This window comes from Chiloscyllium plagiosum, unplaced genomic scaffold (genome assembly GCF_037043375.1).
Source record: "Chiloscyllium plagiosum isolate Xiang-an unplaced genomic scaffold, Cpla_swu_hap1 HiC_scaffold_3, whole genome shotgun sequence".
NCBI classification, from domain to species: Eukaryota; Metazoa; Chordata; class Chondrichthyes; order Orectolobiformes; family Hemiscylliidae; genus Chiloscyllium; species Chiloscyllium plagiosum.
Genome location: NW_028270141.1, coordinates 148,712,794 through 148,730,018, shown reverse-complemented (window position 1 = coordinate 148,730,018; position 17,225 = coordinate 148,712,794). Strand labels below are relative to the sequence as shown.

At 42.5% G+C, this 17,225-nt stretch overlaps 1 protein-coding gene across 18 annotated transcripts in view; it reads left to right on the top strand.

The window, feature by feature from the left end:
* LOC122548528 (serine/threonine-protein kinase MRCK alpha-like) overlaps positions 1-17,225 on the top strand; it is a 595,544-nt gene that overhangs the window by 418,657 nt on the left and 159,662 nt on the right. For all 18 annotated transcript variants that reach the window (XM_087984221.1, XM_087984211.1, XM_087984208.1 and 15 more), the window contains 4 exons: positions 341-451; positions 1,882-2,129; positions 10,357-10,462; positions 16,086-16,210. In XM_087984221.1, coding sequence (XP_087840347.1) covers positions 341-451; positions 1,882-2,129; positions 10,357-10,462; positions 16,086-16,210 — 590 coding nt within the window. The remainder of the gene's footprint in view (positions 1-340; positions 452-1,881; positions 2,130-10,356; positions 10,463-16,085; positions 16,211-17,225) is intronic.

The following is a 17,225-nucleotide window of genomic DNA, read 5'->3' as shown; positions in this document are numbered from 1 at the left end:
GGGTTTGGTCTGGCGGAGGGGCATTTGGGTTCTGGGCATAGAGGAATTGGCCAGCGGAAAATTCAATTTCATGGTAATTCCTTTGGAGTATGCTACAATGGGGACACCACAGGACCCTAATGTTCAACTCCCATTGTGGCCAATGGCAAATTTGCTAGGTTTTTATCCCCTTTGTTTCTGTATTTGTAGAAGCCTTTCATTTGGATGTTTATTCAGGACTTTTAGAAATTTGATACTGAATGTGGAGTTTCTTTGTAGGGTTTGATGGTTTGGCAGTTCTGTTGTAAAGTTGGTTTAATCCTGGCTGCTATGTCACTTGAGTATTATTTCTTCCAATCAGTTGGACGTGCAGATGGAAAAAGCAGCAGCAGAGGCATCCAAGGAGCGAAAACTGCGGGAACGGAGTGAGCAGTACTCAAAGCAACTGGAAGATGAACTTGAGGGGCTCAAGGTGAGAGGGTGATGTGAAAATTAAGAAACAGGTTCCTTGCATTGATTTGTTTCTGGTTCTGTTGGTAACAGAGATCATGGATGAGATATCAAGTGATAACTCAACAGTTTCCAGAGATATGACACAATATCATAGTTCAATGAATTGGAGAATAACAGTTATAGAACCCTCGAGGAAAGGTATTCACCGTATTTGGTGGAACAGAGTAAGATTGAGGGACTGTTTAGAATCGTAATGTATCAATGGTGCATTACTGACCAAGCTGGTTGAGTCCTAAAGGACATAGCTGGTTGAGCAGCAGGAAACAACAAAAGTGAAAATCATACTTGGCCTCAGCTTCACCAAGCTGCCTGCTGCAGATGCATCTGTCCATGTCAGTATTGGTACAAGATCCACCACAAATTGCCTGTGGAGATAAAGTCGCTTCTTCATATACCCTCCATCATGTTGTGTAGCACTAGTCACCACGCTAAATGGCAGTAGATTTAAAACAGATACAGTAAACAGATTCCGAGCGGTTCAATGGTTAACATTGCAGTCACAGTCACCAGGGAGCTGGGTTTGATTCCAGCCTCAGACAACTGTGTGGAGTTTGCACGTTCTCCCCATGTCTGCGTGGGTTTCCGCTGGGTGTTCTTGTTACCTCCCATAGTACGAAGATGTGCAGGTTAGGTGGTTTGGCCATGGGAAATCACCCCAGTGTTCAGGGATGTACACACCAGGTGCGTTAGCCATGGGAAATGCAAGGTTACAGGGATAGGGTAGGAGGAATGGCAATGGGTTGGATGCTCAGAGGGTTGATGTGGACTTGTTGGGCCAAATGGCCTGTTTCCGCACTGTGGTGATTCTATTCAAACTCAAGAACAGAATCCATGATATTATTGGCCGTTTGTAATGTTATACTAGAACACAATCTGTAACCTCGTGGACTGATATATCACCCACTCTATGATTACCATCAAGCCAAGCGATTAACCCAGGTTGAATGGAGAGTGCAGGAGGGCACGTAAGGAGCAGCACAGGGCATACCTAAATGTAAGGTGTCAGCCTGGTGAAGCTACCAAATAGGACTACTTAAACACCAAACAGCATGAGCAGCAAGTGATAGACAAAGCTAAGCAATTCCACAACAAATGGATCCGATCTAGGATCTGCAGTCCTGCGTTCAGTCTTGAATGGCTATGAATAATTAAACAAATTGCTTGCAGAGGAGGCTTGGATGGGGGAGGAAAAATAGTTTCATCTCCAATGACTGAACTGGTTATTGGTGATTTTGGTATGATAACTAAAATTAATAAAACTTAAAATGAAGTGGTGTCCATAATGTTAGTCATGACGCAATCAGCAATTTTGGATTATTTTAACTTTGGGCAGTATGAGAAGGTAACTAACTGTGTCTGTGTTCTTATGCCTCTGAATATTTTCAACAGAAAAGGCAAGTTGGACGTTCTCCTGGTGTGAGCAGTACAGAGCATCAGCAGGAAGTGGCCAAACTCAAAGCTGATCTGGAGAAAAAGATTGTGTTCTATGAGGAGGAGCTGGCCAAAAGGGAAATCCTGCACATGACTGAGATCAAGAACTTGAAGAAGGAGGTGCGAGATGCAGAGGGGCAGCATCTCACCCTGAAGAAAGAAATAATGATTCTGAAAGACAAGTTAGAAAAAACCAGAAGAGAAAGGTAGGATTCAGCTTCAATTCATTTTCTGTCTGCAGAAGGCCTGGGCTCCTGAATCAGCTGAGGGCATTTGCTCAGTTCCTGTGGAGAGCTCTGTGTGGTTGAGAGGGAACACAAGGTGTTTAGTTATATAACATGTTTCACATCTCAAACTAATGTGTTGGCCTTGAATTACTTTTTGAGGTTCAATTAGTATCGAAGGATAAATTAGTCAAACGCAGCTCGTCTGGACAGGACATGCCATTTGTATGCCCGACACTAGCCTCCCAAAGTTACTGCTGGGATCTCCCCATTTGCAGTGTTTTCCTTTTGCTCTCCTGGGAGCCTGTACATGGGAGGAGACTGCCAGGAGGAAAGCAGAAATACTTGAGGGATCTCCTCAAAGCAAGCCTGCATGAGTCAGACATCCTGTTGACTCTTGGGAGGACTGTGACTTGTGACTGACCAGAATGGAGATGGCTGATTCTGGCAGATATTGGGGAAACACATAAATCTCCAAACAACCCAGCTACTCAAAACTTCAACTCCCACCTGCCCAACATGTGTCAGAGTTTGCAAACCATGTAGTGTACTCAGCAGCCAGCTCATAACCAATTACATCAAATGGAAAAAGGTCATCCTTTGTCCTAAGGACTATACTCCCAGTAGTCATTGAATCATCCCTCATTTCGCATGTTTTCATTGATTGAAAGTGCATGAAATCAATGTTTGTTTTATTCTTAGATAATCTTCAGTTTTGAGATTTTAAATTTAGCTTCTTGTTCTAATTGGAAATGTATGTGTGAACCAGTCAGAATAATTTATAACATGCTGTTGGTGAGGAGTTGTTGATATAAGGTTTTATACAGTAATCAATATTGTTTCAGTGGCACTGTTCATGCATTGTTAAAAGTCTAATGGCTATACTGCATCTTGATACGTTCTGATATTCCCAGCTGTGATTTATGACTTACATTTTCCTTCTGTTAAGCAAAGATCCTAAGGAAGTTCAAAGCTATAAATTAATTGTGACTTCATGAATCATCTGATTTATGTCAGTGTAGTGCACAATGGGTGGTATCCTAATATTCACAGTAGAATGGTGATATTACTGAAATTCTAACGATATTTCTTGAGATTTCGATACCATAGAATCATAGAATAATTAACACAGGAGGAGGTCATTCAGCCCATCATGTCTGTGCTGATGATTCAGCTCTTCAATTTCTCTGTTCTTATTCTGTAATTCCCCTTCAAGCACTTATCCCTTTCTCTTGAGCAAGAAGAAGGTTTTCATCAAAACACACTTGTACACCAATATATGGAATCATAATGAGAATTAGGATAATACAATATTAGTACAATACAGTATCCATTCATTGTCTCGCGTACTCCATTGTAGGAATACAGAGAAAAGCATTTATGATGTCTGCCTTCTTATGGTACAAGTCCCTAGGTACAGTTCTTGGATACAGCAGATGATTAAAAGTAGTTGCATTAATTGCTCAGTTGAAAAATAAGTTAAAAATAGGACATCGTTAAGGGATTGATATTACAGTAAGGTAAGAAATTTCAAATAAACATTAAATTGCAACAGCTCAGTGCAGGGCTTCCACACGTGATCTGAATGCCTGCGCCAGACCTCAGTCCAACAGCCAGCCCTGCTCCGCTCCAAGCCCCAGACTGTTCTGTACCAGCACTCAGCTGTGCCAGGACTGCCTCCCCAGCTCCGGTCTTTGCCCGGAACTCGCTGCCTGTGCGAAACTCCGGGGCTCACAGCCCACGTGCTGTACCACAGCTCACTGCTCGCAGTGTTCCCGGCTCATAGCTCACGCACCAGGGATCAATTGACTGTAGTATGGCAGCTATATTCAAAGGTTTTAAGTCAGTACCCATAGAGGAATTATTAAGTAGCTTCCTCAGACAAAGAGTTATTTTAAAAGTAATAACAATATAAGAATCTCCGGGGTAATGAGCCATCAGGGACATTGAAAGGACAAATCACCTATGATATCTAATGGATGTTTAGACTAAAGACGAGATTGTGGTTTTATGGGGTTACAGATTCTCACAGGACATTATTGTTATAGTTTTTCAAGGAGGTGATTTAGGTACGAAGCTATTACAGGCAAGCATGCAATGGAAATTCAAGGCCACAATGGTGGAGTGATGGTGTTGCTGCTATGCTTGCAGAAAACAAGGGTTTGTGCTGGAAATTTCAAAGTGTTAAGTGAAACTTCCCAATGTATTTGAACCATGGTATCCATCTAGTAGAGTTTGGTCTTAGATTGTCGTATAGTTCATGTAACAACAAGTTGCATTTATATTGCACCGTTACCAGAGTAAAATCTCCAAAGATACTCCACAGGAAGAATGTTATCACAATGTTGCTTGATACTAAATGTATAAGGAAACAAGGAGACAGGACCAAATACTTGGTCTAGGAGGTAGGATTTTGGGAGCAAGTTTGAGAAGAGAGAAGTAGAAAGATGGAGTTGATGAGGGAGGGAATTCCAGAGCTTTGTGCCTCAGCGCTGAAGGCACAGCATCAATGATGAAGTACTTCGGGAATAGACGTGAAGCCAGAACTGGAGGTGTGCTGGATCTCAGTGTTGTTGTACAAGCAGATAAGCACTATTGTTGCATTGTCCACATGGTACCATTGCCTTAGCAGTAGTGCACACACCTTTGAACTGGCCATGAAGATTTGATAAGTTTGGCAAGGTTCCGCATGGTAGGCTAATTAGTAAAGTTAGATCACATAGGATTCAGGGAGGGCTTGCCAAGTGAATGCAAAATTAGCTTAATGACTGGAGACAGAGACAGAGTGGTGGAGGGTTGTTTTTTCGGATTGGGGTGACCAGCGGTGTTCCCCAGGGATCGGTACTGGGTCCACTTTTATTTGCCATTTATATTGACAATTTGGATGAGAATACAGGAGGCATAGTTGGTAAGTTTGCAGATGACACCAAATTGGTGGCATTGTGGACAGTGAAGAAGGTTACCTAAAATTACAGAGATCTTGATCAATTAGATCAATGGACTGAGGAATGGCAGATGGAGTTTAATTTGGGTAAGTGCAAGGTATTGCATTTTGGTAAAACAAATAAGGGCAGGACGTTTCAATTAATAGTCAGGCCCAGTGTTGCAGAACAGTTACCTAAGGGTTTAGATACATAATTCTTTGAAATTTGCATCACAGGTAGACAGGGTGGTTAAGAAGGCATTTAGCACCTTTGCCTTCCTTGCTCAGCCTACTGAGTATAGGGGTTGGGATGTTATGTTGAGATAGTAAAGGACATTATTGAGGCCTCTTCTGGAGTACTGCATGCAGCTGTGGTCGCCCTGCTATTGGACGGATATTAGTAAGTTCAGAAAAGGATTTACCAGGGAACGGAGAGTTTGAGTCATAAGGAGAGGCTGGATAGGCTGATAGATTTTTCACTGGAGCATAGGAGGTTGAGGAGTGACCTTATAGAGGTTTCTAAAAGCATGAGAGGCATGGGTAGAGTGAATAGCAAGGGTCTTTTTCCCTAGGGTGAGGAAATTCAAAATTAGGAGGCATATTTTCAAGGTGAGAGGAGAAAGTTTAAAAAGGAATTGGGGGCAACCTTTTAACACAGAGTGGTTTGTGTATGGAATGAACTGCTAGAGGGAGTGGTGGGTGGAGGTTAAGTTAGATTAGCTTACCTACAATATGGAAACAGGCCCTTCAATCCAACAAGTCCACACTGACCCTCCAAACAGTAACCCACCCAGACCCATTCCCCTACCCTATATTTACCCCTGTCTAACAGATCTAACACTATGGGCAATTTAGCATGGCCAGTTCACCTAACCTGCACATCTTTGGATTATGGGAGGAAACTGGAGCACCCGGAGGAAACCCACACAGACACAGGGAGAATGTGCAAACTCCACACTGACAGTCACCTGAGGTGGGACTCAAACCGGGTCCCTGGCGCAGTGAGGCAGCAGTGCTAACCACTGAGCCACCATGCTACCCTTACAGCATTTAAAAGACATTTGGATAAGTACATGAATAGGAAGGGTTTGGACAAATATGGGCCAATGCAGACAGGTGCGACTAGTTTGGGAACGTGGTCAGTGTGGACCAGTTGGACCAAAGGTTTGGTGAAAATAAGAGAGCAGCGAATAAACGATCAGTTTCCAGGGTGAGGAAACCTAGCTCCTTGATTCCAGATTGTGGGGAATTGGATGGTGGGGACTTTACTGTAGTTTGAGATTGAGAACTCCCTGGTTTTGAAAATACTGCTCTCATATCCCAGACTTTTGGGCTGCAGTGCACTGAAGTACTGAACAGCATCAAGGAAGTGTTTCTTGACAAAAGAAATGTGTTTGAGAATCAGTATGTAGTCAGTCTGTACATGAACCCTTAAAGCTTCACCCTCAAACCAATTCATAACAACCAAGCAGATCACACAGTGGTTTTAAAGGACAAAACAGATTATTATTTGTATAGCAATTTTCATAACCTCATGATGTCACAAATCATTTCATAGTCAATTAACTGTTGAAGTACTTTTGCTGTAATGCAGAAAATACAGCAGCCAATTTGTGCAGAAGGCAGCCCCAAAAACATTACTGAGTTAATGAAAAGATAATGTGTTTTATTGATGATGGCCAAGGGTTAAAACCTGATCCATTTGTCCTGGATTTCTGTGATACAGAAGCTGTTCATTGATGACAAACGTTTTAAACAACTAACAGTCAATTGCTCCTCATCTCTCTGCAGTCACTGCCTAACTAATTGATCTGGGGTCCAGAACTGGACACATTAGTCAGATGAGACTGAAAAACATGTTTCTTGAAGTTATCATAACATCCTTATTTATTAAGCAGCGTCCTGTTCAATGAACAATTTGGAATAAATTATAAATTTATTAACAGTAAAAATGAATGCCTCAAAACTTCTATTACGAGCAGAGCAGCTGTACAGGACTTTGGTTAGGCCACAGTTGGAGTACTGTGTGCAGTTCTGGTCGCCTCACTATAGGAAAGATGTGGAAGCTTTGGAGAGGGTGCAGAGAAGATTTACCAGGATGTTGCCTGGAATGGAGAGGAAGTCGTACGAGGATAGGTTGAGAGTTCTCGGCCTTTTCTCGTTGGAACGGCGAAGGATGAGGGGTGACTTGATAGAGGTTTATAAGATGATCAGAGGAATAGATAGAGTAGACAGTCAGAAACTTTTTCCCCGGGTACAACAGAGTGTTACAAGGGGACATAAATTTAAGGTGAAGGGTGGAAGGTATAGGGGAGATGTCAGGGGTGGGTTCTTTACCCAGAGAGTGGTGGGGGCATGGAATGCGCTGCCCGTGGGAGTGGTAGAGTCAAAATCATTGGCGACCTTTAAGCGGCATTTGGATAGGTACATGGATGGGTACTTAATCTAGGTTAGACGTTCGGCACAACATCGTGGGCCGAAGGGCCTGTTCTGTGCTGTATTGTTCTATGTTCTATGTTCAGAGCAGCTCCAATTGTCCATCACTGGCCAGTACCAACTGTGGAAGAATTATCTACAGCAAACTTGAAGCCTGTGGAATAAAAAGGAATGGGGAAACATGAATGTAATGTTGCCTGAGAGTCATAAAGTACAGAGTTGTGGCTAGCCAGTAGAAATGATCTATTTGGATTTTCAGAAGGCCTTTCACAAGGTCCCACACAGGAACCTGCTAGAGAAGATCAGAGCACATGGTGTAATGGGCAAGGTACTGGCATTGATAGCAAATTAGCTGACTGGCAGATGGCAGAGCGTGGGGCTAAAGGGGTTTTTACATTGGCAGCCAGTGACTAATGGAGTTCCGCAGGGGTCAGTGTTGGGACACAACTATTCACGTTATACATCAAAAATCTAGACAAAGGAGCTGAGAGCATTGTTGCTAAGGTAGTGTTGAGGAACCGGGGACTCTGCAGAAGCACTTGGACATGCCAGGAGATTGAGCAAAGAAGTGGTAAATGGAATGTACTGTGGCAAAGTATGATGTTAAGCACTTAGGTAGGAGGAATAGAGGTTCAGACTGTTTTCTAAACAGGGAAAGGCTTAGGAAATCTAAAACGCAAAGACAGCTGGCAGTCCTCTTTCAAGATTCTCTTAAGGTTAACATACAGGTTCAGTTAGCAGTTGGGAAGGCAAACGTTAACATTCATTTCAAGAGGGCTAGAATACAAGAGCAGAGATGTACTGCTGAGGCTGCATAAGGCTCTGGTCAGACTGTATTGAAAATATTCTGGGCCCCATAGCTAAGGAATGATGTGCTGGCATTGGAGGGGTCTCGACAAGGATTACAAGAATGATCCTGGGCTGAAGGGCTTGTCATACGAGTTATAGTTGAGGACTCTAGGTCTGTACCCGATGGAGTTTAGAAGAAAAGTGGGGGACCTGATTGAAACTTACAGCATCTGAGAGGCCTGGATAGACTGGCCATTGAGAAGATGTTTCCACTATTAGGTGAGACTAGGACCTGAATGCACAGCCTCAGACTGAAGGGACAACACTTCAGAACTGAGATGAGGAGGAATTTCTTAAGCCAGAGGGTGGTGACTATGTGGAACTCATTGCCGTAGGAGTCATTGAATGCACTTAAGACAGACATAAGTAGATTTTTGATCAATAAAGGGATTAAGGGTTACGGGGAGAAGGCAGGAGAATGGTGTTGAGAAACATGTCAGCCATGATGGAATGGCAGAGCAGTGACACTGAGTGGAATGTCTCTTCTGGTGAACAGCTGTTTTTTTTACAACTGGAGATATACAATGGAGTTCCAAGGGTCAGTGTGCAGACCACATTTTTTTTTGCTCTAGATGCTAATGACTGAGACCAGGACAGACAAGACACAGTTTCAAAACCTGTAAATGATGCAAAATGGTATAAAGTGTCATGAACTGTGAGAAGAATATTATACGCTTCATGAAACCATCGACAGATGAAATGGATGATCATGTCGCAGATTAAATTTAATGCTACAAGTTGTTAAATGATGCTATTATGTAAGAAGATAATGAGAGGCAATATGAATTAATAGATACAAGTTTGAAGGCGAAACAGAAACATGCACGTCTATGTGAGATGACAGGTCAGGTTGAGAAAGGCATATGGGTTTTATAAGTAGAGACATAAAGTAGGAAAGCAAGGATCCTCTGATAACTTTAATGAAGTAGTTATTCAGCCTCGGTTGGGCTATTTTGTCAAGTTCTGGACCCCACACTTTATAAGGATGTGAAAGTAAAATCAGAGGAGATCTGAAAGCAACATTCAAAATCGGGCTCTGGGCGGAGAAGGTAGGGAGAAACTGCTCTAATTGGTGGAGAGATAAAGAACAAACAGGCATAGATCTAATATAATTTGCAAAACAGGAAATGACATCATGAATAAAAGCATTTTCACAAAGTGAATGGTTAGAATTTGAAACAGAATACCTTGGAGTATTGTGGAGGCAAGTTCAATCCAGGCCTAGAGTCATACAGCTCGGAAACTTACCCTTTGGTCCAACTAGTCCCATTTGTCTGCATTTGGCCGATATCCCCCTAAACCGTTCTTATTCATATACCTGTGCAAATGTCTTTTAGATGTCATAATTGTACTTGGTTCTGCACTTCCTCTGGCAGCTTGTTCTATACACACACCACCATGAGAAAGCTGCCCTTCAGGTCCCTTTCTAATCTTTTCCTTCTCACCTTAAACCTATACCCTCTAGTTTTGGACTCCACTACCCTGAGGAAAATACCTTGGCTATTCATCTTATCTGTGATCTCCTATAATATGGCTTTGTCAGAATAATAATAATAGGTATCATTAACTGGGGATTTTTTTGCACTTGAATTATAACTGAAGGTATTAGCAATTAACACAATGGAAAGGGATGCAGAACATTGAGTCCTTGGATCACATGTACCCAACAAGTGATCATTGGGATTTCACAAAAGTGCTGTTCATCAATACAATGCAAACACAAGACAGTTGTTAGATGTGCCAGTGAAATCTTTGGGACAGAATAAGCAAATTGATGTCAACGTTCAAAGATTTCTAAACTCTTTTCCTTGTTCTTTTAATGTATCCTACCACTATACTCTCTAATGTAACTAACTTCGTATTTTCTGATTGATGGTGGACTTGTGCCACAAAAGCACTCTGAACAAAGTGATGCCTTTCATTTAAGGTAAATGGTGGAACTAGATTAGAAAAGAAAACTGACTACCGCAATATTTGAAATAAATATTTTCTTTAATGTAGTCAGAACGAAAGGGAAGAATTCGAGGGCGAATTCAAGCAAAAGTATGAACGAGAGAGAATCATGCTGAGTGAAGACAATAAGAAATTATCAACTGAACTTGATCAGGTGAGGCTGCTGTGGGCTTCTGGGATTTATTGTATCCATGTGGTGATATTTCACAAAGCATGAATCACTGAAGCCAGTTGAGCTTTGGAAAGAAAGGCTTTGTGACTCCCCACTTCGAATATTTGTAGTGGGTGATCTGGGTCTCCAACTAATCTTCTTTACACATCCCCATGTTGCATAATGTTTGGAATGTGAAATAATTGGTCCTTTGAGGCTGATTTACATTTATGTAATGAAATTCAGGCAAAAGATCATTCTTCACAAAAATGTCCTTTGAGATGTCAGTCTGAGGAAGTTGGTGCACACAGCCTGTGAATGACCTATTAATATTTCCATACTCTCGCCATCTAAATCCAGAAGAATTGTTTATCTATTAAATGTTAAAGTCAATCCTTTCAAGATTCTTCCTGTGTACAAATTCAGCTATCAAAGGGTTGTTCAGAGATTAACACTGTTCCTTTAGCATGTTAAATGCAATTAAGGTAATGTTAAATTTGTATGTGAATTGTATAGGAATTCATGAAACTTTAAAAATTAACCCCCACTTAAAATGATTTCACAATCAAAATTCAAAATTCTATAAACATGAGCTTAATTTAATCAAAGATGATAATTAGAGTCATAGAGATGTACAGCATAGAAACAGACCCTTCGGTCCAACCCGTCCATGTCGACCAGATATCCCAACCCAATCTTGTCCCACCTGCCAGCACCCGGCCCATATCCCTCCTAACCCTTCCTATACATATACCCATCCAAATGCCTCTTAAATGTTGCAATTGTACCAGCCTTCACCACTTCTTCTGGCAGCTCATTCCATACCCATACCACCCTCTGTGTGAAAAAGTTGCCCCTTAGGTCTCTCTTATATCTTTCCCCTCTCACCCTAAACCTATGCCCTCTAGTTCTGGACGCCCTGACCCCAGGGAAGAGTTTTTGCCTATTTACCCGATCCATGCCCCTCATAATTTTGTAAACCTCTATAAGGTCACCCCTCAGCCTCCGACGCTCCAGGGAAAACAGCCCCAGCCTGTTCGGCCTCTCCCTATAGCTCAAATCCTCCAACCCTGGCAACATCCTTGTAAATCTTTTCTGAACCCTTTCAAGTTTCACAACATCTTTCCGCTAGGAACGAGACCAGAATTGCACACAATATTCCAACAGTGGCCTAACCAATGTCCTGTACAGCCGCAACATGATCTCTCAACTCCTGTACTCAATACTCTGACCAATAAAGGAAAACATACCAAACGCCTTCTTCACTATCCTGTCTAGCTGCGACTCCACTTTCAAGGAGCTATGAACCTGCACTCCAAGGTCTCTTTGTTCAGCAACACTCCCTAAGACCTTACCATTAAGTGTATAAGTCCTGCTAAGATTTGCTTTCCCAAAATGCAGCATCTCACATTTATCTGAATTAAACTCCATCAGCCACTTCTCAGCCCATTGGCCCATCTGATCAAGATCCTGTTGTAATCTGAGGTAACCCTCTTCACTGTCCACTATACCTCCAATTTTGGTGTCATCTGCAAACTTAATGACTGTACCTCTTATGCTCCAAATCATTTATGTAAATGACAAAAAGTAGTGGACCCAGCACTCCACTGGTTACAGGCCTCCAGTATGAAAAACAACCCTCCACCACCACCCTCTGTCTTCTACCTTTGAGCCAGTTCTGTATCCAAATGGCTAGTTCTCCCTGTATTCCATGAGATCTAACCTTGCTAATCAGTCTCCCAGGATCAGTCTTTCATCAAGTGCATTTCAGAAATTTGAGAGTCCAAATAAGTTGAAAGTAGCATGTTATAGAAGGAATATTTGAGAATGTATTGCAGGAGGAACATCACTCGAACTTGAGCAGGTAGTCTGTGCTTATATTGCAGTACCAAGGGAGGACTGCAAGTGTAGATTCCATCTTTCAAATTACTAATGCTTCACTCTTCTCTTAGAGATGGAGTTGCATGGTGAGCAGAATGCCTCCTCTTGACCCTACTCATCATTCTTCCAAAGCTCAAACCATAGCTGTATAAATAAAATGTATTTTTTTTAATTACCTGTTCCTGCAATGTAGGTAACAAGTGTCAAAGCTTTACTGCTCATCCCTCATTGGCATGAGGTTATTCAGATCAAGTATATAATCTGGTATTGGAGTCACACATGGGCTATCCAAATCATGCCTTTTGATGGTTTGCACTTTTTGTAGAATTTATGATCGTTCTGATGAAGGGCGCACATTGGATTGTTACATTTCTTTGCCGGTACTGACTGATCTATGTATTTTTAGCAATTGTTGTTTTTAATTCATCATGCATCAATTTTGGGCAAAGACAGAAGGTCATCATCCCCACTATTCTGCTTCCATTCCTCTGAATGCTACCCTACAATAGCTTCTCCTTTTGAATTTTCTCAAATGAATAACAATATTCATTTACATTGCACTTTTACCATTAAGTATTCCCAGGATACGTCATAGCATTGTCAACATGAGACTGAGCCAGATAAAGAAATATTAAAATGGAAATAGGTTTTAAGGACCACCTTTAAATGAGAGGGGAGAGGCAGAGAGGGTTAGGGCTGGAATTCCACAGCTTAGAGCTTTCACTGCCCCAGTAGAGCATTTATAATCAGGAACATGCAAGAAATGGATAAGTGCAGACATATCTGAGGTTTCTTAGGCTGGAGAAGGTTACAGCGATAGGGAGGGGCAAGAATGACTTTGAAAACAAGAGGGAGATTATTAAAATCAATATGATGGATTAGTCAAAAGAGACGGTAGCTCATTGAGCCCGTATGTAATAGAATGCCACTGAATGTTTGTTAGGATAAGGGCAGCAGATTATTGGGTGACTTCAAGTTTTTGGAGGGCGAATGAGCATTTTCACACAAGCAATTGGTAGAGAACACATCCTGAGTGATACAGAGTCAGAGTGAGTGTGTATTTCTGGGAATTTGGTGCACAATGGGAATTTGATGCAGAGGAGAAGAGGTGCCTTTTGCCTTTCTTTTTGTGGTTTATGATTTGTGAGGCTGCACTGTATAGTAATGAGGACTAGGGACTAAGCGCCCTAGATATGTGGTGAAACTTGAAAGATTTACAAGGGTGGCTGCCAGGGTTGGAGGATTTGAGCCATAGGAAGAGGCTGAATAGACTGGGACTGTTTTCCCTGCAGGCTGAAGGGTGACTGTATAAAGGTTTATAAAATCATGAGGAGCTTGGATAGGATAAATAGACAAGGCCTTTCCCCTGGTTGGGGGGGGGGGCGTGTGGGTTTGAAAGAGGTGGAGAACTAGAGGGCATAGGTTTAGGGTGAGAGGGGAAAGATATAAAAGGGACCTAAGGGAGAACTTTTTCACACAGAGGGTGGTGCATGTACAAAATGAGCAGCCAGAGGAAGTGGTAGAATTGAAGCATTTAAGAGGCATCTGGATGGGTATATGAATAGGAAGGATTTAGAGGGATATGGGCCAGGTGCTGGCAAATGGGACTAGATTAGGTTAGGATATCTGGTCGGCATGGACAAGTTGGACTGAAGGGTCTATTTCCATGCTGTACATCTCTATAGCTCTATGAGTAATTGATATTATTTGGTATTAAACATTTGCAAAAATGTTTAATTTAAAGTGGTAATTCATGGAAGGGAAGCTGAAAGCCTTAATATGCTTCTCCTGCTCTATGTGGGAACAAGGGAACATTTCCAGTGCCCAGAGCCAGCCTGTGTGCAGGAAGCGTCTCCAGCTGAATAACCCAGGTTAGGGAGCTGGAGCAGGGCTGGGGACACTGTGGATCATCTGCAAAGCTGAGAGTATCACTGATAATACATGATAATAGATGAAAAGAGAGATCTCGTGTCCAGGTGCATAAATCCCTAAAAGTTCCACCCAGGTTGATAGGGTTGTTAAGAAGGCATATGGTGTGTTGGTGTTTATTGGTAGGGGGATTGAGTTTCAGAGCCACAAGGTCATGCCTCAGCTGTACAAGATACTGGTAAGGCCGCACCTGGAGTATTGAGTGCAGTTCTGGTCACTGCATTGCAGGAAGGACGTGGAAGCTTTGAGAAGGATTCAGAGGAGATTTATTAGGATGTTGCCTGGTATGGAAGGAAGGTCTTACGAGGAAAGGCTGAGGGAACTGAGGCTGTTTTTGTTGGAGAGAAGAAGGTTGAGAGGTGACTTAATTGAGACATATATGATAATCAGAGGTTAGATAGGGTGGACATTGAGAGCCTTTTCCTCAGATGGTGAAGGCTAACACGAGGGGACATGGCTTTAAGTTGGGTGGGTGTTAGAATTAGGGCAGATATCAGGGGTAATTTCTTTACTCAGAGAGTAGTAGGGGTGTGGAACGGCCTGCCTGCAACAGTAGTGGACTCGTCAACATTAAGGGCATTTAAATGGGCATTGGACATACATATGAATAATAATGAAATGGTGTAGGTTAGATGCGCATCAGATTATTTTCACAGTACGACGCAACATCAAGGGCCGAAGGGCCTGTTCTATGTTCCAAGTGGGGATGTTCACTGATGATTGTACAGTGTTCAGCACCATTAGCGACTCCTCAGGTACTGAAGCCGTCCATGCTCAAATGCAACAAGTTCTGGACAGGCTTGGGTCGACAGGTGGCAAGTAACATTCACACCGAGACACTCTCACCACCGCCCCTTGACATTCAACGGTATTACCATCATTGACATTCAACGGTATTACCATCATTGAATCCCCCGCTGTCAACATCCTTGGGATTACCATTGACCAGAAACTCAACTGGATTCACTACATAAACACAGTGGCTGCAAAAGCAGGTCAGAGACTAGGGATACTGCGGCGAGTAACTCACCTCCTGACACCTCAAAGCCTGTCCACCATCAACAAGGCACAAGTCAGGAGTGTGATGGAATACTCCCCATTTGCCTGGATGGGTGCAGCTCCAACAACGCTCAAGAAGCTTGATACCATCCAGGACAAAGCAACCCACTTGATTGGCACCACATCTACAAACATTCAATCCCTCCACCACTGGCGATCAGTAGCAGCAGTGTGTAATATCTACAAGATGCACTGTGGAAATTCACCAGAGATCCAAACCCATGACCACTTCCGTTTAGAAGGACAAGGGCAGCAAGTAGTTGGGAACACCATCACGTGCAAGTTCCCCTCCAAGCCACTCACCACCTTGACTTGGAAATATACCACCGTTCTTTCACAGTTGTTGGGTCAAAATCCTAGAATTCCTTCCTTCCGGCATTGTGGGTCAACCCACAGCAAGTGGACTGGAGTGATTCAAGAAGGCAGTTCACCACCACCTTCACAAGGGCAAATAGGGATGTGCTGTCACTGCTGGCCAGCAACGCCCAAGTCCCAACAATGAATTTTAAAAAAAGGCAGTGAGCATCCAATGGTCATATACATTGCTACAAATGAGATAGGTTTGAAAAAAGTGGGATGAGGTCATAAAAGCAGTACATAGAGAAGTAAGTTGAAAAATAGGATCTCCACGGTACTGATCTTAAGGTTGCTACCAGTGCCATGGGTAGAGTAAGGCAAATCATGAATAAGCCATAAGGATCTGATTGGGTAATGTACAAACTGACTAATAACAACTTTTGCTTTTGGTGTCATGCAGCTCACTATCATGTTTGAGAAGCTAAGTGCAAGCAACAAACAGATGGAGGAAGAGTTACGTGACTTAGCAGAGAAGAAGGAATCAGTGGCCCATTGGGAGGCCCAAATCACAGAGATCATCCAGTGGTTAGTGAATTTAACTGCTTGTTAGCTATGTACAGTTTAAAACAGCCTGCTGAAGAATGGGGAGAAAAAAATACTGCTCTTACAGGTTTTTAAGAATGCTATTACTTTGGAATTCTACTATCAGCAAAAGCAGATATAATGTAAATAAAGATGCAAATGTCTATATAGTTTATGACACTCAGGACTCCCGGTCACGGGCACTGTCAGGAACTCCCCTGTCATCAGGCACAAAGCATTAGTTAGGGATGTTCAAGGACTTAAACCTAGTTAGTCTAAAGGAATATGGATACATGTTCAAGCATGATGATTGATTTGAAGGCACAACCAGGGTGATGATTTTCCCTGAAACTGTTGCTGTGGAACTTCTGGTGTTAAAGCTCGGATATACAGACAATGGAGAATAGGTTCCTGAACCAACTTTACAGACTTAAGCTTTCAAGTCGGGATACACACTCAGTGTTGTACACCTTCATTCAACAGGAGAAAGTGAGGTCTGCAGATGCTGGAGATCAGAGATGGAAATGTGTTGCTGGAAAAGCGCAGCAGGTCAGGCAGCATCTAGGGAACAGGAGAATCGACGTTTCGGGCATTAGCCTGAAAGAAGGGCTAATGCCCGAAACGTCGATTCTCCTGTTCCCTAGATGCTGCCTGACCTGCTGCGCTTTTCCAGCAACACATTTCCACCTTCATTCAACAACCACACTCAGCTTGCTCCTGTATATGTGGATATTTTACTAATCATCCTGTTCAGAGATGTAATGACAAAATTCTGCAGCAGGTGGGACTTGGACCTGGGACACTACAACTGCACCACAGAGCCCCTGTAACTAGTGTTATTCGTGTTAACTAACTAACAGGAGCACCTTTGTCATCATACAAGAATACTAAAGTAAGGTGACTGTTTCTGCCTCCTTTCAAATTGGGGATTTTTCATACATAGCGATAGTCCCTACACTAAGAAAAACATTGCTCCTTCTTTTTTATTTAACCTGTTTTTGTAATCAGCCTGTTCAGA